Source organism: Cyprinus carpio, chromosome B15, assembly GCF_018340385.1.
Source record: "Cyprinus carpio isolate SPL01 chromosome B15, ASM1834038v1, whole genome shotgun sequence".
NCBI lineage: Eukaryota > Metazoa > Chordata > Actinopteri > Cypriniformes > Cyprinidae > Cyprinus > Cyprinus carpio.
Window position 1 is genome coordinate 21,742,731 of NC_056611.1, and position 26,711 is coordinate 21,769,441.

General features: G+C 37.6%; 1 protein-coding gene and 1 pseudogene across 1 annotated transcript; one reads left to right on the forward strand and one right to left on the reverse strand.

Annotated features, from left to right (window-relative positions):
• LOC109076556 overlaps positions 1 to 26,711 on the reverse strand; it is a 247,798-nt pseudogene that overhangs the window by 56,958 nt on the left and 164,129 nt on the right.
• LOC109072287 (putative nucleotidyltransferase MAB21L1) lies at positions 16,456 to 19,405 on the forward strand. Its single transcript, XM_042739797.1, has one exon. It carries the CDS (start codon positions 16,862 to 16,864, stop codon positions 17,939 to 17,941), a length of 1,080 nt encoding a protein of 359 aa, XP_042595731.1. The 5' UTR covers positions 16,456 to 16,861; the 3' UTR covers positions 17,942 to 19,405.

Consider the following 26,711-nt stretch of genomic DNA (forward strand, 5'->3'; position numbering starts at 1 on the left):
TAACAGACACATTACGAAAGGGCTGAGCGACTTTTGTAGCTTGTAAATGGCCTTTACTGCATGCAGGGTACAGTGTGTCTGCTGTAAGGGGCAGCTGAGTTTGAAAGCAGACATGCTGTGGCACTGTAGAGAGGAAAGACCAACACAGTATGTGACAGTCTTTACCAAAGGCTCTGTTTCTGAACAGGTGGGGGTCTGGACTGTTTACCGCTGGCTGTTGTTAGCTACTGGCTTCACGAGAAATAGCACAGGATGACAAGGTGTACTCCAGTCTGCCCACTATGTGTATGAAAGTGTGTGTGCCCTCTCACCTAGCCTTGTCGCTGCCAAATTCATGCTTACATACTTCTTCCTCAGAGCTGCTGCTGCCCTTTCAACCTTATTTACATCACAAGGAAACTAATTTTAGCATTTTTGGTCAACATGTGCTGCAAAAATCAAATGTGTTTGTAATCAAATATACCAAAGCTGTGTTCTAATTCATAGGATGCATGAAATTAACTGTGTTCATTTGTTAAGTCTGTACAGGAAAAATTAAGCAGCACAACTGTTCTTAACATTAATAATGAATAATAATAAGTTTCTGAGCATCAAATCAGCATATTAGAAAGATTTCTGAAGGATCGTGTTACACTGAACACTGGGGAAAGGCTGCTGAAAAATCAGTTTTGCCATCACAGAAATAAATAACATTTTAAAATAGATTCAAATATTCATATTTGATATTTTCATATTTAACAAAATTACTGTTTTACTGTACTATTTGATCAAATATTACCTTGGTATATTGCTGAATACACTTTAAAGTTGGGCAACTGGAACACAACTGAGTATAATTTAATATAATTTATTGCACAATTGATTTATTAAAATAAAAAAAGCTGGAAAAAATACTAAGCTCTTTCAAAACCACATTAATAAACTGTAAAACTAAAGCATGATTAGAAAATTCATCAATCTATATCTCAAACTGTTTACCAGAAGTTTCTGTGAATCCTTTTAAAAGATGAAAAACACTCTAAAAGGAAAACACACACTCTCACACACACACACACACATCAAAGGCTGCATTTCCCATCTGATCTCTTCTATTTGTGACGTGCTTTAAGGAGTGAAAATAAGCGAAATTTAAAATTCCTTCAGATTATCAGAAGCCTCTCATTGGACGCTCCTCACGCAATCCATTTTTCAGCCCCAGTAAAGGGGAATGGCTCCCAGAGCAGGTATCTCTGGAAAGAGGATGTGGTTTTTGCATAATCACTGTCAACATACATTTAGGGTGTGTGAGAGCGTGTGTCGGGGTGACACGGTTTCAGTCGTGAAGCGAGACCACGGTGATAAACGGATGAATATGAGCTCTGCTCGCTGCTCAGATCACTGCCTAATATGTCCAACCCAGTTTGTCAATAATGGTTTTGCTGCGAGGGCCGTATTTCGGGCGCACTCTTGAGATTGTGCGTGCAATGAAAACAGATATGTCGGTGATGGAGGAATCTTCATGTGGTTGAGCCATTTTGTTTTTCATTAAATAATGGTTTGCAGGGAAATGAGAAGCTCATAAAAAATCAAAATGGCTACAAAAGGAAACATTGAGCAGAAAGAGGCCTATATATGTCCCTGCAGGCACATATGTACACATGCAGCTAACACTAATCTAGATAAACAGCTTGAGAGGGCTTGTGTTAAGGGCTTTTAAAAAGATGGAGTGTAATTTTCTTTGGGGTCCATTTGCTGAGCCCACACTAATGGTCCTTCTTAAGAGACTCATCACGCTTAAGATAACTGGAATCACACTGGCCTGATGAATAGCCTCTCTTCAGCCTGACAGAGAAGTCGCAAACAAAGCACTGCACTTTCCACATACAAAAACAGTACGATGGAACTGAAAGAGATAAACTACACAACCAAAAATACGCTGAGATCCCTTATCAGCAAAAAAGTATGCAATTGCACCATGTATGCAATTACACCATGTAAGAAACACATGATTAAGTTAATATTTCAATCCTTTAACAACACATTCGCATATTTACAATCTGATGTCGCTTAATGGTCACACTGACATCCAGGTAGTCAAATTTTTTATGCATTTAATGTTTTTGATATAATTTTTTTTTAATATATATTTTCTTCCTCTTTGCTTTTTTTATATCAGTATGGTGCACTTAATGGTGATCTTAAAAGAAGTTTGATGAAAAAAGTAATCTAAAAGTAGTCTAAAAAGTAGTCAGAATACATTATCTAAAACAAGTAACCTAAATAACTACAGTTTTCATCATGTAATCTGCTACAATTTGAAAGTAATCTACTCAGCACTGTGTATAGATAATGCAATGGATATATATATTATATATATATATATATATATATATATATATATATATATATATATATATATATATATATATATATATATATATATATATATATATATATATATATATATTCAGAAACAAGTAATACGGGTCTTTGCACCCTAGGAATAATGAGATTTTTGCCTGAACTCGGCTGTTGTGAAACTCAGACATCTATTATTTTTTTGCTCTAAGAATCTCGCTCACACGTTAAGATTTTTCCATATCCTTTACGGCAAAGCACAAAGAAATCCTAACGGTTTCCTCCCCAGTGCCAACGGACACATATTAAAGATTAAAAGCAAATAAAATAAAATAAAATAAAATAAAATAAAATAAAATAAAATAAAATAAAATAAAATAAAATAAAATAATTTCTGCTAGAGAAACACACACACACACAAAAATATTTTGGCACAATAAGACCACAGAAAAAAAAATAGCTGCTTGCTACAATGCGTATGCTAGGAAGTCTCTGCGTTGAGTGGGAGGGGTGTTGCTTTCATCCTCAGGGGCAAGTAAAATGGAAACAGTGGAGGGTAATCTGGCTGTTGAGCATGGTAGATAATTTGTACTTGATCCCCTTGTAATTATATAGTTTAAATCTTTTTACCCTCACTAATCCAGCGCCGCATGGAGACGTTTTCCGGGCGGCGTTGACGGGGCTGTTGGACAACCCTCGTCAACTTATGTCAAACCCTTCCTAGAGGATTTCGAGAGTGGGAGGAGAAGACTGGTGTTGATATAATTATTTTGACTGTGTTTATTTCATGCGCACACATACTTTGCATATCGCTTCCCACCATGAGGAAGAGATGGAGGTGGAGGAAGTCTTGAAAGGAGCAAGATGGAGGGGGAACTAAAATCATTTGATGGTAAAACCAAGTTTTGCAGTTAAATCTCGCAATTAATTGCGATTTCGTAAACAATATTTATGGCATTTTTTCAGAGTAATCAATGATTGGACTCAGTTTTGAGACATGCATCTTGTTTTTTAGATACAAACAATGAAATAAGTAGATCATTATGTTGCAGTCAGACAAAAAATGATCTCCCCTTATGACCCATGTTTGATTGCTAAGCTGAAGCATGTGGGTGTTACGTACGTGTATGTGCTCTCGGTAGTATCCCTGCTGGCCAGCGGGACAGTGGACCATCTTGCAAGCCTGCCAAAGCTGACAGCCTGTGACAATCTGCTTGGCGTGTGGCTATTTGACTAATTACACTGGATTACAGCATATTAATGCAAGCTGTTTTCTCCAGGGTTAGTGACCTAGACATTCTAGCTCCAACGCATGCTAAGCTCACATGAAGAGAGATTTTTCTTTAGCAGAAAATGAAAATAGAAGTGGCTTCTTTGTCTTGCTTCATCAGTGAATGTGTATCTCAAATGGAAGCCTAAGTTATGCTGTCTCTTCTGAACCCCCATAAGGCCATACAGAGGAGAATACAGAGATTAACATTTCTATCTGTTTCTTTTTTTCTATCCCTGATTTGAAATGGGAAATGCTTGTAATGTGAGTATACAAAAGACAGCAAGTTCATAAAGTGATTTATTACTCATAAGAGTAAATATTCCCCAAAGCTGGATCATAGGGATTTTCTTCATTGATTGAGCTTTTGTGCTGAAATGAGATCTTGATTAATGTTGGCGAGTCACATGGGAGTGGTTTAGTCTGTAGAATAAAATCTTTATTTTCCGGTCATTTCCGCTTGGGAAACTCTGGGACTGTTCCAAAACTAATCACTTGCTAGGCAAGTGTGTGAAAAATATCTCTAAATCAATGCTACTTGAATGTGGAGGGTGTATTTTTTATGCATAATTGGCTTAAAATGCTTGGGATTTACAAAGTTACAAAGTTGCTGTTTATGAAAGATTAATTAAATAATTCATTCAGTTGATTCATTTTAAAAAGATTTGTTTAGGAATGATACTGTCTTGTAAGTGATTCATTGAATTATTCACTCAACAAATTTGCTCTAAACACTGATTCATTTATGAGAGAATCACTGAATCATTCAACTAAGCGATTAATGCAAAAACTGTGATTCATTCGGCAGACACAGCATTACTGTGTGTTGCTTGAAGATATGCAACTGGAGCTATTTTCTTTGGCGAAGCAAAAACTGACTTTACCTTAATATGCAGAGTTGACTATAAAAAAAAGCCATTAATTACTCCTTAACATGAAAATTTTGCTTTGTTTGTTTAAGAAACCAGAGCAGCTTGATATAGCAAAATTGGCTCAACCAATGGCCTGAGTTTGGGGGCGGGACTATTGGTTACCCTGACCAATAGCAGAAGGGAGAACGCATTCAGTGAAACCTAAATGAGAATAATTATTTTTGCAAACTCCACATTTTCAAAACTAAAACAGAGAAATTCTTAATAGCAATCAAAGTCTCAAAGTAATGTGTTCTCATGGGGCCAGCTATCTATTCATATGCAATAGCCAAAGTAAGCACACACTGTGTTTGGGCCTCTGCTATCAACAAAAATTGAAGCCGAGACTTTAACAAAGGCAAAAGGGGAGAAATGAGGCGTACAATGAGTGTGTTTAGAACACAACGACTCTCCCAATTGTGCTAAATCAATCCCAGACTTGCAACAAAGAGAGACTGAAGCTTTGCTATTTGTATCCTCTCCTCTGGCTCAAGCGCAGTGTAATAATAGTCTTAAAGTAGGCATTGTAGGAAGAGAATACTTGAGTGGCTTACACAGGCCGTCTTATGAAACATTTAGGCAGTGGTTTCCAAGGGTCCAAGGAGGATGGAAGAAAAGGTAACGTGGCAGAATGGACTTCTAGCGTTCCGCCAGCCTTATTGTACAGAAGTCACATCAAATTAACTCTGAGGGCCATTTGCAGGGCCTTTTTCTCTCTGCCGAGCTTTTCAGAACAGATTAAGCTATGAAAACTTCAGAAATACTAAAGCACCTATTAAGCATTATGCACCATCCTTTCTTCAGCTCTTTCTTTGAACACGATTGAATGCACTGGGGCGTTCAATAGACTCTGAGAGGAGAAAGGCTGGAGTTATTGGGGAGGAAACATGATGACAGAAATATTTAAAAGATAAAAAATGACTGCCACAGAACTCACAACATCGAACTTTCACAAAAAGCCTCTGTAGAGCTTAAAAACTGACGTGAAATTTCTGGTTTGTGTTTTTATTTATTACCCGCTTGACAGTTCATTATTTCCATTATCACTGGAGCTCAAACTATAAGCCATCATCAACTAATCAAGAGGTTTTAAGACAACATTTAAGTGTTTTAAACTCTTATATTTATAGTAAAATGTGTGTTTCTTGCCAACATCCAAACTCTGCAGGGGTCACAGGGCTGGAGCAGTTCAAAGCAGCATGGAAAGCGCATGAATGGTAATTGTACTTAACCGGATTGGAGAGGGCCCTGACGGTGGCTCTTGAGACGCAGGTCGTGTGGCGTTAAATGGCTGTCACCCACTCAAAGATCCACGGCTTGGGAAGAGGACAAACAAAAGCCCCTGCCATTCGCTCACATGCAATGTCAAGAACAGGGTCCCTGCAACTCCAGGCAACCTGAAATATGTTGTTCATTAAGTCCTAAGGTCTTGGGTATCTAAACATCAGGACTTATGGAATGCAGACTAGAGTTTCGACTTAAACTTATATAAATATGAACCAAGGACATCTGCTGTAGGGGAATATAATTGAGAGATGGGGTTGTTCTTTTGCCCTAGACTATGGGCTATAATGAGACCTCAAGGGGAATCTGCCTATTAAAACAGCAGGTATCTAACACCTGTCCAGAAATATTGCTTTGACTATAGCCTTTCATACATACACAGAAAACAACATAGCTATAGTGCGGCCTAGCTTTTGCGTTTTAATGCAAGCAGAATGAGATTTTGGGGGACAAGAGTATTATTAGTATTCAAGGTACACATTTAAATTTTTTAACAGTTCTTGCTTTCTCTGGAAATCGAAAGCCATGACCTTAGCATTGCTAGTGCCATGCTCTACTGTTTGAGTGACAAGAAATTGAATGACATTAAATAAAACGAAATAATAACACACACACACACAAAAAAAAACGGTATTTGTCCATACCTTGTATACACTACGTATACTACGTATACACACACACAAACACACACACTACAAAAACCTCTAGCATGAAGACCCCTTAATATGACCCTTATCAAACCTCTAATTGGATTGCCAGTGCTTGGAAGCAATGATTCTGGGCCTTCTGCCTTTTCTCCTTTTGTATTCCCATCAGCCACAAAATACCAAAACAATTGGAATTGGGATCAAATGAACTGAGAACTTTTTGTTGTCCTCAAACAAAACAGATTGACTTAAATCGGACCGGGCAAAAGCCTCAGCCCTCCGTTCGAAAGATGGACACATTTGCATTTCACAAGGTCCGAGTGACGAATCGAAACAAAGTTCCACACTGGCCATTGTTTGTCTAGTCTTAAAACAGCAACATGTGGTGCATCATCCAAACCAGAACTTGCAGTTTGGTTCACATACTCATGAATAATAGTTTAAGAGGATGTGATATTTCGGAAACAATAACCTTCAACTTTACTGGATCCATTATGTATGACTAGAGGAATGAACCAGTGCACTTCGGTCACGTCTTGTGTGAACGAAGAGTATCCCCTCATCTATTCAAATGCCAAAATAAACCCTCCCCTAGCACCAACATCAATCACGTTAATTACGCCAAACACCATAATAACAATAATTACAATAATATCTCATTAAGAAGGAGAGAGTGAATGACGGGGGAGAATTAATAGCAGGCAGGTGTACAACACGCTGCAATTACAGAGCCTGAAATTAGTTAATCGCCCAAAGGCAAACCGAGAAGAAAGAGAAAGACTCCTAGTCAGAGAAAGCGAGATGGAAGGAGGGGAGGCAGAGAGAAAGTGGGAGTGAAGTTTCTCTAGCCCCCTCCAACCAAAAAAAAAATGAAATAAAAAGAGAATTGCAAATAAGCAAATAAAAAGTCTTAAATGTGTAAATTAGGGGGAATAAAAAATGAAAAGGAGGTGGGGGGAGGGAAAGCAGCTTTTCCTGGCAGAGCTGTGGGCACGGATGAAAGGGGAGCGGCCCACTGTGATCAAGGGATCCACGGAGCTCTGCGGCAGCCATCAAGCCTGCACCTCTGCCGGCGACTGGCAGCTTCTCCTTCTCCTGTCAATCATTCATTACGCCAAACCGGAGTCGTACAGGAAGCGCCTCCCTGCCTTGACCTATCATATTACAGCTTCTGTAAATGGCTAATCCGCGTTCGTCAGATGGTGTCAACACCTCTGCCTGTTTTTGTGCGTGCACAGCCCCGCCAACAGCTAAATTGACACAATAATAGAATCATTTGAATTTCAGCACAGTGTAGTGCAGAAGTCAGAACATATATTGTATACTGCCCATGTTTGTGTGTGTGTGTGTGTGTGTGTGTGTGTGTGTGTGTGTGTGTGTGTGTGTGTGTGTGTGTGTGTGTGCGTGTATATATACACATACACACACACACTGCTCAATAAATAAATAAAAAAATTTCTGCAAAATATCAGCAAAGATTATGATTTCTGAAGGATCATGTGACACTGAAGACTGAAGTAATGGCTGCTAAGAATACAGCTTTACTTTAAATTGTAATATTATTTTACAATATTACTGTTTTTAGTGTTTTTTTAATCAAATAAATGCAGCCCCTTGTCTGTCTTATTGCTTTTAAAAAATAGTGGTACCAGCAATATAAATGCGCATATACACAAATATGCAAAAAAAACACCTTTATTATAGTGCTGCCAAATGATTAATCTGTGATTAATCCCATCCAAAATAAAAGTTTTTGTTCGCATAATATATTGTATGTGTGTGTTCTGTGTATATTGCTTATGTGTATATAAATACACACACATACAGTATATATTTTGAAAATATTTACATGTATTTACATGTCTATATTTATATTCATATAATTTATATTATAAATAAATATATTTAATATATAAAATAACATTTATCTGAAATATATACATGCATGTGTGTGTATTTAAATATACACAGTACACACACATATATTATGTAAACAAAAACTTATATTTTGGACACGATTAATCACAATTAATCGTTTGACAGCACTACTTTATTATTCTGAATGTCATGTCTAATGTCATATTTTTTCCTTAATTTCTTCATTTTTTTATTTGTATTTATTTTTTAAAGCAGACTATAAAATGCCTAGGATGCTGAATGTTTTATCGTAAGGAGAGCACGTGGTCATCAGGATGGCTCTTTTAGCCCGAGGGCTGTTCCAGTGTGCAGAGAGAGCCCTCAAGGCAGGAAGCGGTATGTCAGCTCTTCCCCTGCCCTCTCCAGGAGTTTCAGCAGGAGCTGCACACCTACTGAATTTTGATTATGGAAGGCGGCTGGCTCAACCGCTATAGTAATGAGGCCAGTCGAGAGCCACCACAAGCTGGAACCCCAAAAAATCCAACAAAACACTATAACAGGAGGCCAATATTATGCCTTTGAGTCTGGGATCTTTCACACTGATTCAGATGGAAAAATGCTAAATAGCTAAATGCTAACATATTTTCAAACTTGCTTAAGTTTATCAATCAACATATAATCCTAATCAAGATACCATCTGAGAATTAAAAACAAATTTGCCCCTTTCGATCTGTTATAGGCTATCAAAATGTAAATATCAGACGCTAGCTTAGCTTAAAACATGCTAACCGATTAACTGGTCATTTTGTCATTGCCTGCTCTTAAAAGCACCACTGACCATAAAATGAGCTTCCTAATTCATTTGGCCCTGAAATCAGACTTTGACATAAAGCAGAGGTAAGGATATCAATCATTTTAACCTACACTAAGGCTACGTGTCAGCGTCACAAAACAGCTCATGTGGTGTTAATGAGCGTGTAATATAAAACACCGGCCACTAGCTCCATATGTCGCAGCATTATGGAAAACAGTGTCTTGCTTCTGTTACCAGTCAGATTTGTAGAGCTTTAGTTTAAGATATGCATAATAAATCAAAATAAATATTATATATAATATATATATATACATGCAACAAATTTAGATTACTTTGCCACACACACACACACACACACACACACACACACACACACACACACACACACATACATATATATAACATGTACTGACATTAAAATTGTGCAAAAATATTGTGACAAACTTTGATTACTTTGCCACTTTTACAGTAATTTTGCAAATCTTAAATCTTCATAAAAGAACATCCAAATCAGTCCCAGCCAGTCGGCTCTCCATTTCACATTGTCAGTTAAGTGTCATTGTGGAGGGATTCTCTGTATAAGTCAGCAGGCGGAAACGAGGCGGGGGGCTCGTCCGCGTTATTAATGGAAATGATATACGTCAATATGGCCGTGTCGCCTCCCACGTGTCAGCCTGTCGTCTTACACAAAGGAACTGGCAACTTATGAACTGCCTGCGCCAGTACGTCGAGTCCATAAAACAACTGGCCCCGGTCACCAGGGAGCCCCCCTTGGTCCCGCCTCCTCCCTCGAACAGAAACCGCCCCCCTCACAACAGATGACACAGATGGGGAGAGGGCAAACAAAAAAGGGGGCTTCCTTTGTAGCAAGTGGGAACCTTTTCAAAAAGCCATTCATGCAACAAATTGGGGAAAGCTGGACCTCACTGCATCACTATAGGTTCTTGCTTTTTCAATGGCTAACCTATAAGTGCAGACACATTTATGACTTTCTTTGTGACAGAGCAATAAAATAAGCAGCTGAGAGTTGCAGGATTACAAATGATTTGGGTATTTTTAGCATTTTGTTTTGGCAGTAACTCTACATTAATACAAGTTTAGGTCACACGTGCATTGAGAAACGCTACTGTTGAAAGATTAAAAATGTAATTTAAATGTCTGTCCTACTAAGTTCTGCAGTGATTTATCTAATGGATTTGACTGTTCTTATACTTTAAAGCAACAGAAAAAGTAACCTCCCTCTCTTGAAGGCTCTATCTAGTCTTTACCGCTTCACGAGACGTTTCGCTAGAAAGCACCTGTCTTACTTTGCAGTTTGCTCACTTTCTTTTCGGTTTTTTCTCACTCTCCTGCGGCGGCTTCTTCCCCCCTTCTACCTTTTCTCCTCCCTTTTGCAATTTGCATAGAGAGACATTTGTCATCATTAGCCCAGCTCTGACAGTTGGCACCCAGCACCTCAGATCTCAAGGACTGGCAATTATGAAGCCTTCATCCCTTATTTGGGTTACATGGCCTAATTTCATCATGGGCTTCAACCACCAGCATTTCATTACCCGAGCCCCCAACCTGGGGAAAAAAAACGCAGTCTTTTTCTCTCGTTTTCTTTCTCTTTGTTTTCGCCCTCCAGAACCGGCTGTTGAGCGCACATGCTTCTCAGAATAGGGTGGTATAATTAATTTGAAATGCATCAAGGCATTGTCCTCACCGGGGCTGTTGAGAGGATGTTCTGGTTGAGTATCATCGGGTCAGTGAGCGAATGATTACGGACTCAACCTCTAAACATGGGATGTCTCCAAGACATTAAGATTAATCACAGGCAGCTGAAGAGGTTGGTGTCTTGTGGCGGCCGCTTGTTAAAGGTGTTTTACTGAGCTTGGGATTTGTGTACGCCACTTGAAAACAAACAGATGAAAATAAACAGGTTCGTTTGCTGAATGCAAAATAGAAATGATGCTTCATTGGAATCTTTCAAATGTTTGAAAAGTTTCATTCACCTCATGACATTTCAAACTTTTTGGCTTGCTTTATTCTGCAGAACCAAAAATATATTTTAAGGATTTTTTTTTAACAGTGAAAGTCAATGGGGTCCAAAACAACACAGGACTTTCATTGTATGGAGGGGGAAAAAGCTCACAAATAAATTTTCCAAAATATCAGTGTTCCTGTGGCTCAGTGGTAGAGCATTGTGTTAGCAGCACAAAAAGTTGTTGGTTCGATTCCCAGGGAACACATGTTAGGTAAAAAATGTTAGCCTGAATGCACTGTAAGTTGCTTTAGATAAAAGCATCTGCTAAATATCTCCTTTTTTGGTCCACAGAAGAAAGTAAGTCATACAGGTTTGGAACAATTGACACAATGACACAATTTTAATTTTTGGGATTCGATTGCTGAATACAAAATGGAAATGATGCTTCATGGGAAACTTTGGAAAGTTTGAACAGTTTACAGAAATGTAAAAGTAAAGCTCACCAAGAAATGTAAACATTTAAACATTTATTCAACCTCATGACATTTCAAACTTATTTTAACAATGAAAGTCAATGGGGTCCAAAACAACACAGGCCTTTCATTGTATTGATGGGGAAATATGCACAATACATTTTTTAAAAAAAAAATATATTTTTTTTTGTGTTCCACAGAAGAAAGTAAGTCATACAGGTTTAGAATTACATGAGAGTAAGTAAATTACCCAATTTTTCATTTTTATGCAAACTATCCCTTTAATGTAGACTAGCTGATTTTGTGAATACACAACATCTCCTGAGCATCTAAGTGAACACGCCTCAAAAAATCTCAAATGCGTAAAATTTCGGATTAAAGGACATTAAAATCAAAAGGTCCTTTTTTGAATAAACTAATGAAATCAATGCTAAATCTATGCAAATAAATGCACGTCATTAATCAGAGAAGCTGACAAGCAATGCATATTGCTGTGGGGGGTGAAAGGGTGATGGCAAAGCTCAAAAAAGTGATTAATTTTCCAACGTTCCTCTCTCTCCCTTGCACTTGAGGGTTACAGATTCGCTTTAGCCTATCTAGTCCGCTATTCAAAAAAATTCTGCATTTTACAGGGTGGGTATTGTCCTCTTCTCCCAACCTCCCCCTGAGAGGAGGCTTCTAGTACAGCATGGAAAATAAAACAAATGGCGGGAGAGAATTCAAAGCGTGAGAGGTAGGGGGCTGACAGCCGATAGGCAAGAGAAATTAACTGGGAGCCCTGCAGTGTGGCCATATTGCCTGGAATAACCAAATTCGCTTCAGAAGAAAACTCAATGACAATTTGGATATCCATTTGCAGGAAGCTGAAAGGGATATGTCATAATAAGTGTCCATCTTGTATAATGCAATCCCCACCAGCGTTGAGTTCCACGCTAATATTGCTTGTCTTAAATGGCAGGGCCTTTAATATGATTTATATTTGACTTCTCCACTCCATTAAGTGCACTCGATAATCTGTGCTTTGACCTAGCGACGCCTTTTGGCTCAGATCCATTTTTGCTATTCTTTTTTTTTCTTTTCCGCTGTCGCAAAATGATGATGGGATCAGTGTAAAGAACTGTCTGTGAATGATGATGAAATAAAGCTGAGCTGACCTTCTTTTGTCACTGAATAATAGGATTATTAATATCAGTGTGGAGAATTACTATTAACTTCAATTAGGACTCTCTAAAGCTCTTGATATATTCAAATCTGTGAATAACTCTCTTGGTACTATTAATATTGGCATACAATGTTCTGGCCACACAGAAGTGCTATCTAATGTTGTCCCATTATGTTTTTTTTTTTTATTATTAGTATGTTGATTGTTAATGAGAGGGATTCTAATTAAATACAGTGAGGCAAAAACTACAGCACTGTCTGCAATGTATTTCATAAATATTAAAATCTTCTTATACAGACATAAAAACAAGAAAAGGAATCAAAGAAACAGAAAAAAATCACACTTTAAATGTCAAGTTATAATAAACATAACATAAATTTAAAAATGAATAAACAATTAAAAAAAGGAATATGATTAATATATATATGTTTGTTATTTAATATTCCGCTTTTAAAAAACACTGAAATTATTTTTCATTTATAATATTTACATTTTGCAAATTGCTAAATTAAAAATTGAAAGATGGTGACTAAAAACCCGCACCAACTCTAAGATCTTCATTTTATAATCATCAATTTGTTTAAAAACAATACTATTCTGTGGCAGTTAAACATGGCACACGTGTTTGACAAGGGCCTTTATCAGCACGCATGACCATTTTGACAGGAGAAACGCTCTTCAGAACGAGATGAAGAGATCATTGGCAAGAAAACGCCAGAACAAAGAGGCCTTCAACAAGCTAAATGTTTCTTGGGTCATATGCTCGTCCAAAATGTGGCAGAAGCCGGAGTCATTGTATTGATTTACACAATCAGCAATCCTATTCGCTGGGTCAGGAATAGCAGTCATACTGTTGTCACATCCTCATATATCACAGCAAAGCCTGTGGATAGTGTGTTATGTCACGAAGACACACAGATCGCAATGTTGTGCAGACGCAGAGTGCGTGAGAGGAGAGGGGGTTCGAGGTCAAGGGGGATTTGAAGTGCCTCCAGGTCACACTTAACAGGACACTTGAGTCACATATAAATATACTGAATGGTTTTGTATTCAAATGATTTAAGATGCAGCATTAAAGTTTCCAATACTGAATAGCTCTCATTATTTTTTTTTTAAGTTTGTTTATAAAATCAAACACTTGGACCTGATCCTGGACAATTATGTATTATGATATCATAAAATGCTGAAATGGAAATACTGATAAACACCAACTTGAGTTCCGTTCCATGAAGTACATTCTTCATTTGCAATAGGCCAATTTCCAGTGTTGAGTGTGGGAGTGTTAAAATATTAACAGGATCTAATCCGAGATGAAATTATGCCAGATACTATAACAGTGTGCTGCTATTTACTGTAACACACTGGCAAACAATAGACAAGCAACTAATTCAGACATACAAAAAGCTGAACACATCAGAGCATGAACCAGTGAAGGGAGGGAGACCGTCTGATCTGATATGGTTGGGTACCTGCCATGTAATGTGTGTGTGTGTGTGTGTGTGTGTGTGTGTGCATGAGAGACAGAGAGAGAGAGAGAAAGAGAGAGGGAGAGAGAGAGGTGGTTCAGGTGGAAGAAGGGTTAAACAGATAGCACATACACACACAAAAATCTGAATGTAACAAAGTGCTTCTCCTTTTCTTTTGTCAAATCACACCCCCCCCCCCATGAAAAAAAAAAACTCCCAAGTTTTTTGTCACCTAATGCATGTACAGCAGTCCAGAATGAATTTAAACTATATCTGATAAATTAGACATACAGTAATTGAATACATGCTTTAAAAATAATAATAAAATGTTTGCTTTAAATATAGTGTTACATACCTAATCCCTGCCAAAGGCCCAAACAGCATTTACTTTGCTTTCATGACAGAGAAGAATGCGAACTGATAAGTGTGATTTTTGCCTGCAAACAGCAGAGCTCTATTAATTATGGTTGGCAAAATCATCCAAGCAGAAGGAGCCAAGAAGACTACAGTGAGGGCTGGAGCCAACAGACTGTGATGCCTCAGTACAGTGACCTATAACAATCTGCTCTATGTGCTTGAAACAGATTTTCCTATAGAAATATCTACAAAATGTGTATAAACATCACAGTTTATATTTATTAAAACATCTAAACTGGTCTCTTATTATCTCTTTTTTTTTTTTTTTTTGAATATTTTTTTTTACTCGTAATGAGTGCGATAAGCGCAGCGTCGTGAGATGGGGATGATCTGAAAAGAGCACGAAACATGTAAACACGAGGTGTTCTCTTGTTTTGTTGTTTGATTTCATATAATATCGCGAGAAAGGTGTTTCTGCATTTCGCGCAATGATACACAAGATTTTTCCAGACATTGTGACCTGAGGAAGTTTATCTCAAACCGTTCGAATATTTCCTGACGTTAACAGTGGAATGTTTTAGCGTTTAATCCGCCGAAACAAAAAAATTAGGATGAAATGTTAAAATAAGAGAATACAGACACGTTATAAAAGCAGGAGATTTTGAAAGACACTAACACTCCAAAAAGTTAAACGCTATTAAAACGAACTTTGATTTGGACACTGAACAAGAACAGAAAAATCTATACTAGATACTAGAGTTAATTTAAAACAATAAAAGAAGTTACAATTTCTAGGATAATATTTTTCTTCCCATCGAACAAATAAAGAACTAGTTTAAATTAGAAATAAAATGAAAGAAAACGTTCGTGAAAGACGAATTAAAAAGATCAAAAAGATGCTTCTCCTTTTCATTTGCTACACCACTCTGGAATGTCTTATATTTTATGCAAAAATTAAATTTTAAGCAATATTATTTTTTTTAAATAATTAGAAATTAAAATAACTAATTAGACACAACATGCGACACATTTTTTATTTGTTAGGAAAAAAGCCTTAACGCAAATTAGCTAAACTATAAAGGCCTTCATCTTCATTTAACAATGAACTTCACAAAAACTTATCCTAATAATTTTTAGATGTTATACAAAGCTAGTAAGACGACAACACTTTAACCTAAATGAACCTAAAGCTTCATTTGCCGTCCTATAAGAAAATAAATAACACGGATTAATGTTTGAAATAGGCTATTTAAAATGAAAGAAAAGATTCCGGCGTTCGGTACTGAGACGTGCCATGTTTAGCCTACCATTATATCTATTACCATATTTATAACGCAAAATAATTAAAACAATATCTCTATTAGTATAATATTCAAATCGAATTTTAAATAACATACACTATTAAGAAATAGAACGCAATGTAGCAATATAATATCAAATGAAGACATTAAAACATTTGAAACAATACTACAACACCAAAAGAAAAATCTAATTAACAGGTCAACGAAAAACATTATGCATGTCAAACTACAGAGAAAAAAAAATACAAAAGATATTTTCGTCAAACTGTAATACCCTACAGATCCAGAACGATAAAGAAACTCTTAAAATGTATATCAAATGTATACATCCTAAATATTCTATACTCAAACGTATGAAATGAAATTATTTATGTTAAAAAGAAAACAAATAATAACAGGCAAAGTCTGTATCTAATAAGAATTGCAGGAAAATCCCGCATATATCGCGAATAAACCTGTATCTTCTCCCTCCAAAGTGTAGGTGTGTTTCCACCAGAAGATTTGGTTGTGTATAAAAGCGGAGGATTAATTTGTCGTCAATAAACTGAAGGCAGTGACGACTCGAACCGTGATTGGACGAGCTGCTCTCAAACCCTCCCTTTATAATTTCACAGGAGTGAGTTCGGAGTCTTAAACACACCAACACAGCTAGGACACACACTTAAGAGCACCCTGCACTTTCTAACCCTTGTTGCAAACAGAGAAAAGACACCGCAAGTGGATACAAGAGGTTTGCTGAACTACTGATCCGTGCGTAAGGACTTTTAGTTGCTGAATTGCAAGGGGTTTGACTTTTTTTTTGGTCGCAACTGAAAACAGAAGCTGATGATTTAACTGCCCGACTTTGTGCATGTGCTCCACGCACAAATAAAAAGCTATTTTTTATTTCATAATCCCCCCTTTTTCCTCTAAATAGTCCACTTTCTTCTCTAAAATTGGCTCCTGTACAAACAGCCGCGTTGGATCCCTCGGGTTACTGCGAGACTCCGGTGTACAACCCGGATCTCTGTCCAAATATGATCGCCGCCCAGGCCAAGCTGGTGTATCATCTCAATAAATACTACAACGAGAAATGCCAGTCTCGGAAGGCGGCCATCTCCAAGACCATCCGGGAGGTGTGCAAGGTGGTCTCAGATGTCCTGAAGGAGGTGGAGGTCCAGGAGCCCCGCTTTATCAGCTCCTTAAACGAAATGGATAACCGCTTCGAGGGGCTCGAGGTCATCTCCCCTACAGAATTCGAGGTGGTCCTGTATCTGAACCAGATGGGGGTCTTCAACTTCGTGGACGACGGCTCTCTGCCGGGCTGCGCCGTGCTCAAGCTGAGCGACGGGCGGAAGAGAAGCATGTCCCTCTGGGTCGAGTTCATCACGGCTTCGGGATACCTGTCCGCGCGCAAGATCCGCTCCAGGTTCCAGACGCTCGTGGCGCAGGCGGTGGATAAGTGCAGCTACAGGGACGTGGTTAAAATGGTCGCGGACACCAGCGAGGTGAAATTACGCATCAGAGACAGATACGTGGTTCAGATCACCCCCGCGTTCAAGTGCACCGGGATATGGCCGCGCAGCGCTGCCCACTGGCCGCTGCCGCACATCCCGTGGCCTGGTCCGAACCGAGTGGCAGAAGTCAAAGCCGAGGGTTTCAATCTCTTATCGAAGGAGTGTTACTCGTTGAACGGGAAGCAGAGCTCGGCGGAGAGCGATGCCTGGGTGTTGCAGTTCGCCGAAGCGGAGAACCGCCTGCTCCTGGGAGGGTGCAGGAAGAAATGCCTGTCCCTGCTCAAGACGTTGCGCGACCGTCACCTTGAACTTCCCGGGCAGCCTCTCAACAACTACCACATGAAAACTCTTGTGTCTTACGAGTGCGAGAAACACCCGCGCGAGTCGGACTGGGACGAGAACTGCCTCGGGGATCGACTGAACGGGATTTTATTGCAGCTCATTTCGTGCTTGCAGTGCAGGAGATGCCCCCATTATTTCCTGCCAAACCTAGACCTTTTCCAAGGAAAGCCACATTCGGGCCTCGAAAACGCTGCCAAACAGACTTGGCGACTGGCGAGAGAAATTCTAACCAACCCTAAAAGCCTGGAGAAACTCTGAGGTAAAAAAAATAATAATAAACGGAATGTTTGTGAATAGGAGGTCTGCCTGATCAAAGTTCTGAGGCCTAGAGACGATGCTAATCAGGAACTCTTCCACAAAATGGTCACTGTTGAAACCAACCCACGTTGTTTTTGTTGTAAAAATATTGTAGAGAGCTCCGTTTAAAAATTCTTCACGTGACATTAATGTGTCTTAAGGAGGGAGCAAACTGTATCAACAATCAAAATGAATGGTGACCTGTCAGTATTACTGTTTCTTTCTTTTCTTTTTACGAGCCCTGCCCAACAACACGTTATACCTACACAAAGCTACGTGACAGAATACAACTTGTACATTTTATACTGTAAATAGACACATTTGTAGTTTGTGAATCCGGTGGTCTGCAGTTGTGAATGTTGTTCTGTGACACGTAAATAGAAGTATAATTTCACCTGTTTTATCATTCGTCTGGATTATTTCTGAAGAAGAAAAAAACATTTAGACCTGCATCAGCGATTTAATCTATTGTCAATGGCAAAATTCTAAAGTTTACATTTTGATGGTACTATTTGTTACGTTCCTAAACATTCCATACGCATACTTGAATTCTTATTTAAAGTATATTCGAACGTTTTGTTTGTACCTTGCTTACATGATAAAAGGCTGAAATTGAGAATATATAAATGAAAAAATATACCTGAAAATAATGCACTTGAAATACACTGGAATATAAATTTTTGTGATTTGATTTTTTTTTTATATCTGTCTCTGAGTTTATTTAAAGAGTTAATAAAAACAAATTAATATTTGTGTCCAAATAATGATTCATGATGCATAAATACTGCAGTGTAAGAATAGGTACGATTTTTGGGGATCTTTAAGCATCTGGATCTTCGGCATAAAAATGAAACGATCTAGTCTGGTTCTTACAAAATAAAAAAGCGTGGAAAACACCAAAAAAGAAAATAAGAGAGAACATTTCTTCCTGTGAACAGTGACTGTTGAAATAAGGACAAAGATGAACTGATATGGATTGCAGAAATGTGTGGCTTAACGATTCAAATCTCTCAGGACAGTTTTACACATCAGAAATGCACCCCTTTATTTATAAATGTTACAATAATGTCATTTTAACTTAGAACTTTTTAAACTATATTTTCTTCACTCAAAGTTATTCCATGTAATTGATACAAAAGTGAGGACTGCCGATTTAAGCGATTATGAGTTTTAAACGCGCAAGCTTTGGTTCATTTTATATAGGCTATAATTGTACATAAATCATAATCGTAACTGATATTTGGTCGTGAATGCAGGTCTAGTAAAAACGACAATTATCCTAAGCCTTTTTAAAATAAAAGCAAGAACAGTATTTTTGCTTGGCCTCACGGGGCATTCAAGGCATGGGCCTCGGTTTAGAAAAAAAGGCTATTTTTAACGTATTAAAAAATGATTGTTTTAATAAAGATGTAAGATTGTTAAACACTTTATGCTATTTTATTTTATTCCACGTCATTAGGAATGCGATTCTGCTTGGTGTTTTCACATGTACACACTCGCAAATACATAACACAAATGCAACCTACTTTGGCATCAATGCGTCTGAAGGCTGGCTCATCTTCGTCCACTTCAAAATAGATTTCCGTGGTGGTGATCGAGAGAGTCCCACGAGCTACAGTGACCGGGGCAATAAGCTGGGCCGGGGTGCTCAAAACAACAGGGCCTATAACAAGGAAATAGATTTTTATTTTCACAGGGGAAAAAAATTTATCGCAAGGCAGTCACCAACAAACGATGCGTAATGAAAGTTAGTAGCTGATGTATTTATACACAACCACACACATAGCCTACATTAAACAATTTGAGACATTTCTTTAGAATGTTTGTAATATTTTTAAGCGTGTCTTTTCGAATACAGTTTTGTAGACTTGGACACGACGGTGATAGCCTACTGGCGTGATGATGTGTGTCGTTCAAAAGAAATCTTACGTAGCCTAGTTTATTTAAAATAATGTCGATTTACACCAAAAATAGTTTAATTTAGTAAAATGTTTTAGTAATATTTTGTTATTATCTAATCAAAAGATAGGCTAAATATAATGCAGAGTTTTGCATGCGCATGAAAATGAAATAGCCTTTGGAAAATATGTAAATTGTTAAAGCGAATAATTTCAGTAATTACGCGATTAGTCCTCCAAACTGATGCATTGGCTATATGACATTAGGCTTTATCAAGAAAGAAAAAAATCCCTCCAATTATTTTAATAGGTAAGCTTTTCTATGAGGCCTAACGGCAATAATTTCACAGTAACTTTCTTTCATTATTTTCCTACAGAACAAATCATTTGTGAGTGATACGCATTTATGCGCTTCCTAATCAAATCAGTCGTTGAAATTCCCTTTTGATGATATGAAACCTGTAAAATTGACCTTACAAACATTATTAAAATATTTACAGACGTTTTGACCCCCGGTCAGATGACTAGGATCTAATCCCAAATGCGCGCCCTCTCTCTCTCTCTCTCTATTCTTTTTTTCTCTTTGACCAGTCCTCTGTCTTTTATTAGTTCACCCCTGTAGCAGCCCACGGGTCTGTCCTGGATGTGAGGAGAGGCTCTTAAAATTGGGATATTTATCGATCCCCCTGAACTCCAAAGAGCCACTTTAACGTCTCATCAATCTTAATCTGCTCTCCTCGGCCAATTATGCCCGATACTGTTGCAAGATTACAAGTGGATTTGGGTTTCAATTCCCAGAGCACTGCTCTCCCCGACCGCTCGTAGAAACCAAAGCCGCTCTGCCTCCTTTTGTACCAGCTATAACATCCGCCATTGCGCTTTCCAGTAAATATTACAAACGTGAGCAGTTTTCAGTTAGGTAACCTATATTAAGATATTATGATAAAAACATTTTCTGTAGCAACAAAGCAGCACTATAAATCGAAGACATAGCCTATAGCCTGAAAATAAACGAAAAGCTACTGTGTGCCTACGATACGAAGATTGTACGCGAAATAAATGAATACACACATAAATAAATGTTTTTGAGTAGACTCTGAATGAAAATTGAGTAACCGATGAATAAAATCACAAGTAGCATATATCTTTACTGGTGCCAACTCAACACCTAGGCTAGCTATTATTCCAAATACTAGGCCTATGTTGTTAACAGAGGAAATAGGCCTATAGCCTACGCCATTTTTTAAATCTATTATTATTATTATTATTATTATTATTATTATTATTATTATTATCAAATCTCACTTATGAGAAGTTATGTTGAACGAATAAACATTTTGCGCGATCGCAAATAATTCGACAAGGCAACATGGCTTCACCTGTGAAAAGCTAGTCAACCCTTTAATCCGAATCATGCCCCTCTCATAACACGTTTAATAGAGAAAGAGGCAATTGCAACGTGGCCTAGACGGACACTTGTGAATCCAGACAATAGCTACAGCCTTAATCCAATGCGCAGAGAGGATTAGCGCTAAAGCCTCAAGAGACCTTTAAAAAATTGGGATCAAACAAAAATACGTTCATATTACATAATCAGAGCGATCAAGTTTCACATATGACGTGTAATCTCATCTGCCGCTGGGACTAGACCGTTTCTCAATTGTGTAAGATAAAACCGTATGAACGACATTTATTTAGCTATATTTCTTGAAAATATTAGCTATAGGCCTACTATACTATACCATACTATACTATACTATACTATACTATACTATACTATACTATACTATAGGCTACTATAGTACAGACTACGTTACCAGTACCCCCCCCCCCCCCCCCCGAAAAAAATAATAATAATAATAATAATAAATAATTAAATAAATAAACAGGCAAACAAAATAAAAATGCTAATAATAATCATAATAATACTATTAATAACGACTGTTCATTGTCATTTTTCCCGTAAATTCTATTTGATTAATTTGTGTTGCCTATGTTCTAGTGATGTAGTGTTGATATAGGAGCACTATAGTGAGGATTAGCAGATTATCATGCTGGAACGAGACAGGTGCAGTTGGACTCAGCAAATCTGAACTGCGCTCTGTCCTGACGTCACCTGTTAAAAAGACTGCCTCGCGCTATCGACTGTGATGTCACTGGAGTGTGGAGAGACAAAGGCATGCTGGGAAAATAGATGATGTTTTCTCTCTTTGTGTGCCACTTTAGGGGGCCTAATACGAATATGAAAAGAAGACATTTATTTGTTTGGTAGTACAAAGGTAGATCAATAGGCTAGTATAAAGGCGATATAACAGTAGCTTCCTGGTAAAATGTTAATATGGTGGTAATATAAAGCTAATATAAACACACACACACACACACACACACACACACACACACACACATTTGTTTAATTTAAAAAAAATAATTTTTTTTTGGTATGAAAGCGAGAATGAAAAAATCAAATCAGTATCTCTTTACATCACACCTGTTCTGTCTATGTTTAGCTGTGGGTGTAAATACGCTCATGACAGATCCTGTACTCTGATTGGCTGCAGACGAATTGAGCCCCTCCCATTGGCTGTGAGAAGGCCGTTGTTGATTGGCCTGTTGTTTACACTGCTCATTAGCACTAGCATTAGCCTGTAGGCCTGCTGTCAAAATAGAAACAGTGCACACACAGCATACTGACACAGATGGCACAGCTCCCCTTGTGGTGATGATACACAACTCAGATAACAGAGTAATAAAACACACCCAATAGGAGTGTAAACACACATTTTTTAAACTACATGCTGAGCAGGAAAAAAATGATTGTCACTAAAATAGGCCTACTTGCCGTGAGTCATAAATATATAGCCTACTGAAAGTAACAAATCTGGGCCTTTTCATCCACAAATAGCCTACTGCACAAACCAACAGTGGCATGTAATTAAAGGTTTACACTGATTATTAGGCTAGTTGCCTTTAAAATAATCAGTACTCTAAGGATTTCATTTTAAGTGATGGATACAAAATCAGTCCATTTGATGCTTGATTTGAATCCTTTTGATGGTGCTCATAGAACATTTCAGGAATTTATACACTGTGCCAGGATTTATGATTGATTGCATTCCAGTAAAATTACTTTTAACATAGATGGTAGAAAAAGAACAGCAGGAACACACCAGTCTACATTCCTGCTTTGCGAATTGGCTAACATCGGTGGGAACAAATTAGAGGTAATTGAGGCAATCCTGATTTAGATCTGATGAAGGTATTCCTAAAGAGTCAAAAAAGTAGAATGGCATGCAGAACTGCTTATAAATTGTGAATGAGTTTAAATAAGTTGTAGACTGGGAGCTTTAAAAAACGTGATCAGCTATGCATACATACAACACTTCAGACAGTAAAGAAAATATATAGATAAATTAGGGCACTGGATTTTCTACAGACGCATAAATATCTCACCACTCATTTTTAACCTTCATTGACTAATGAAGGTCTGCAGAGCGAGTGGGGGCATTGATTATTCAGGGTATTATTAATAGCATGTCTGCTACACATTCACAATACATATATCATATACAACATCTTCCAACGTAGAGCTGATAAAAATGTAACACGTTAACAAAGCACTATTAACACTGAGAGACAACCAGTCAGTAGTAATTGTTTTATTATAGTTGCTGAGAATAATGGAAATCCAAACGATAAAAAATGTAAAAAAAAAAAAATCCTCCTTTAAAATAAAATAAAATATTGATTAGACAATTTTAGTTACAAAAGAAAAATCATCAGACTATCATTATTAGCCGATTAAATATGGGAAAAGGTATGTAACTATAAATAATAAACTCATCTACAGGTGCATCTCAATAAATTAGAATGTCGTGGAAAAGTTAATTTAATTCAGTAATTCAACTCAATGTGTGAAACTCATGTATTAAATAAATTCAATGCACACAGACTGAAGTAGTTTAAGTCTTTGGTTCTTTTAATTGTGATGATTTTGGCTCACATTTAACAAAAACCCACCAATTCACTATCTCAACAAATTAGAATATGGTGACATGCCAATCAGCTAATCAACTCAAAACACCTGCAAAGGTTTCCTGAGCCTTCAAAATGGTCTCTCAGTTTGGCTCACTAGGCTACACAATCATGAGGAACACTGCTGTTCTGACAGTTGTCCAGAAGACAATCAATGACACCCTTCACAAGGAGGGTAAGCCACAAACATTCATTGCCAAAGAAGCTGGCTGTTCATAGAGTGCTGTATCCAAGCATGTTAACAGAAAGTTGAGTGGAAGGAACAAGTGTGGAAGAAAAAGCACAACCAACCGAAAGAACTGCAGCCTTATGAGGATTGTCAAGCAAAATCGATTCAAAAATTTGAGTGGTATTGAGTACATGTACAGTAAATGAACATACTTTCCAGAAGGCCAAACAATTCACTAAAAATGTTTTTTTTTTTTTTGGTCTTATGAAGTATTCTAATTTGTTGAGATGTGAGCCAAAATCATCACAATTAAAAGAACCAAAGACTTAAACTACTTCAGTCTGTGTGCATTGAATTTATTTAATACACAAGTTTCACACTTTGAGTTGAATTACTGAAATAAATTAACTTTTCCACGACATTCTAATTTATTGAGATGCACCTGTATATTGATCTTGATTGCCTCCTGATTGTTGGTTAAAATCATATTTGCTGTAATTTTATAATAATTATATGTAATTAATTTGATTCAATGTAATATTAGTGGTTTTGAAAGGGTTAATCTCTCTTTAAATAGCCAAACCTGCCTCTGGAAATAAATACCCGGGGACAGAAACTTGCTGTGAGAAATAAAGAAGAGAAATATATATTTAAAATTTTGTTTTACTATAGACTTAAAAAATAAATAAATAAATATTCAGCAGATTTTTTTTTTTAACACTGTCCAGAGCAATACTTAACCCTACACACAGCCAGAAAAACATAAACACAATCCTAACACAAAGTAACCACCCTAACTACACTGGTCTGCCTCTAGATTGACAGGTAAGATATATTTATATATCTGTTCTATGTCAAATTCTGTCATTCTGACAAAATGCCACGCTTAAGCTATGTATAGATAAATAAATGCTACCAAATGTGGAATTATGCAGACATTTCAAATGAAGTGCCTCTGGCAGGACTTCTCTGTGCAGGTAAACCTACAGGTATGTTTGAATATGACTTTAGAATTTCAATAACATAATATATTATGTTTAAAAATGTTTAATCCAAACTCATGTGGCACACAGAACCTTTAAACCTGAGGACTGAAGGAAAGTGTCACATCATGAAACTGATGTGTATGACTTACTCTGCATGCTGGATGGAGAACCATCACCATACAGATTGCACTGTGTATTGTGTATACAGTAGGTTGACTCACCTGCCAAGTTGTCCACCTCTTTTTCCTGCAGCAGACTGACAGCGTCATCGTCCCCCTCCAGCATCAGCTCTGTCTCAGGGCTCTGGCTGACCACCGGCTGGCTGCGGAAGCCCTTCCTCCCTCTCAGGGCCTCGTCTTCCTCAGGGCCTGCAGAGAGACAAGGGTGATGAAAACGGACATTATTTGTACTTAAGTACATTTGAGAATCACAAGGCATAAAAGACACATTAAAAAATAAATATAAAAATACATACATTAAAAATTATACTGTGCAGCGAATCATTTTATATTGTAAAAAACATGTGGTGGGTTTATTAATTTTTCTTTTTTTTTTATGGTGTGATTTTTTGGCCAGGTTTTTGTGTATCTTTATATGAATCTTGAGTCCACAGAAAATCAATAAGCCACAACAGATAAATAGATAATGGTAACCAAGCAACATAGGATTTTTTTTTTAAAGGCCTATTCAAAAAAAAAAAAAAAAAAAAAATACATATATATATAAAAATATCTATATTCCTGTCATGACAACTCTCAGAGAGGTTTTGCATGGTAATGTACATGCCAGTGATAATGTGTTTGGTCTTGCCAGAATAGATCATCTACACTGCTGTGGGAGAGCAAGTACTAAAACTTGCTACTCCAAATACATTCACAGACATGCTGCTGTGAGCATATATATGAAATAACTCTCATATATAACACATGAAATCACCCCATAGCAGATCTATACAGGTGGAGCTGGGGAAGGTGGAGGGTTTCTGAAGCATGCTGCAACTGCTATAGCAAGCGCTAACCAAGTATTTGAATGTTGAGCAGTAACCTCATTGGCTGCTGATATGAAAAGAAATCAGCTGTGCCATGTGAATAAAGATGTCATTATATCAGATTGTGTTAGAAACTATTGGAACTGAGTCATCTAGAGCAATGGTTCTCTACCACATTCCTGGAGGACCCCTAACACTGCACATTTTGCATGTCTCCTTTGTCTGACACACCCATTTCAAGTCTGTGAGTCTCTACTAATGAGCAGGTCACCTGAATCAGGTGCGTTTGATTAAAGAGACGTACAAACTGTGCCGTGACGGGGGTCCTCCAGGAATGTGGTTGAGAACCACTAATCTTGAGAACAACTAATCTAAAGTGATTCCAAAGAAATTGTTTCTCTGTGGGCTTATAGCTGTGGTGTTGAATCTGCTATTCTTTTGAGGAATGCACGATAAATATCGACACGATATTAATGCGCATCTAGTCAGTAAAGCCAGTTCTGGAATCTGTGGTAAATCTCTACATGTGCGTGCTTTCACATGGAGCAGCATTTACTACACAGAGCCGTTGTTCACTGACAAGCTGCGCAAAACCATGATCATATTTTGCACGTTTTGCTGTGTAGTACAGTAAATGCTGCTCCATGTGAAAGCACGC

Excerpts from the sequence above, each read along its gene's own strand:
- LOC109072287 (XM_042739797.1), top strand. The coding sequence starts at position 16,862 with ATGATCGCCGCCCAGGCCAAGCTGGTGTATCATCTCAATAAATACTAC.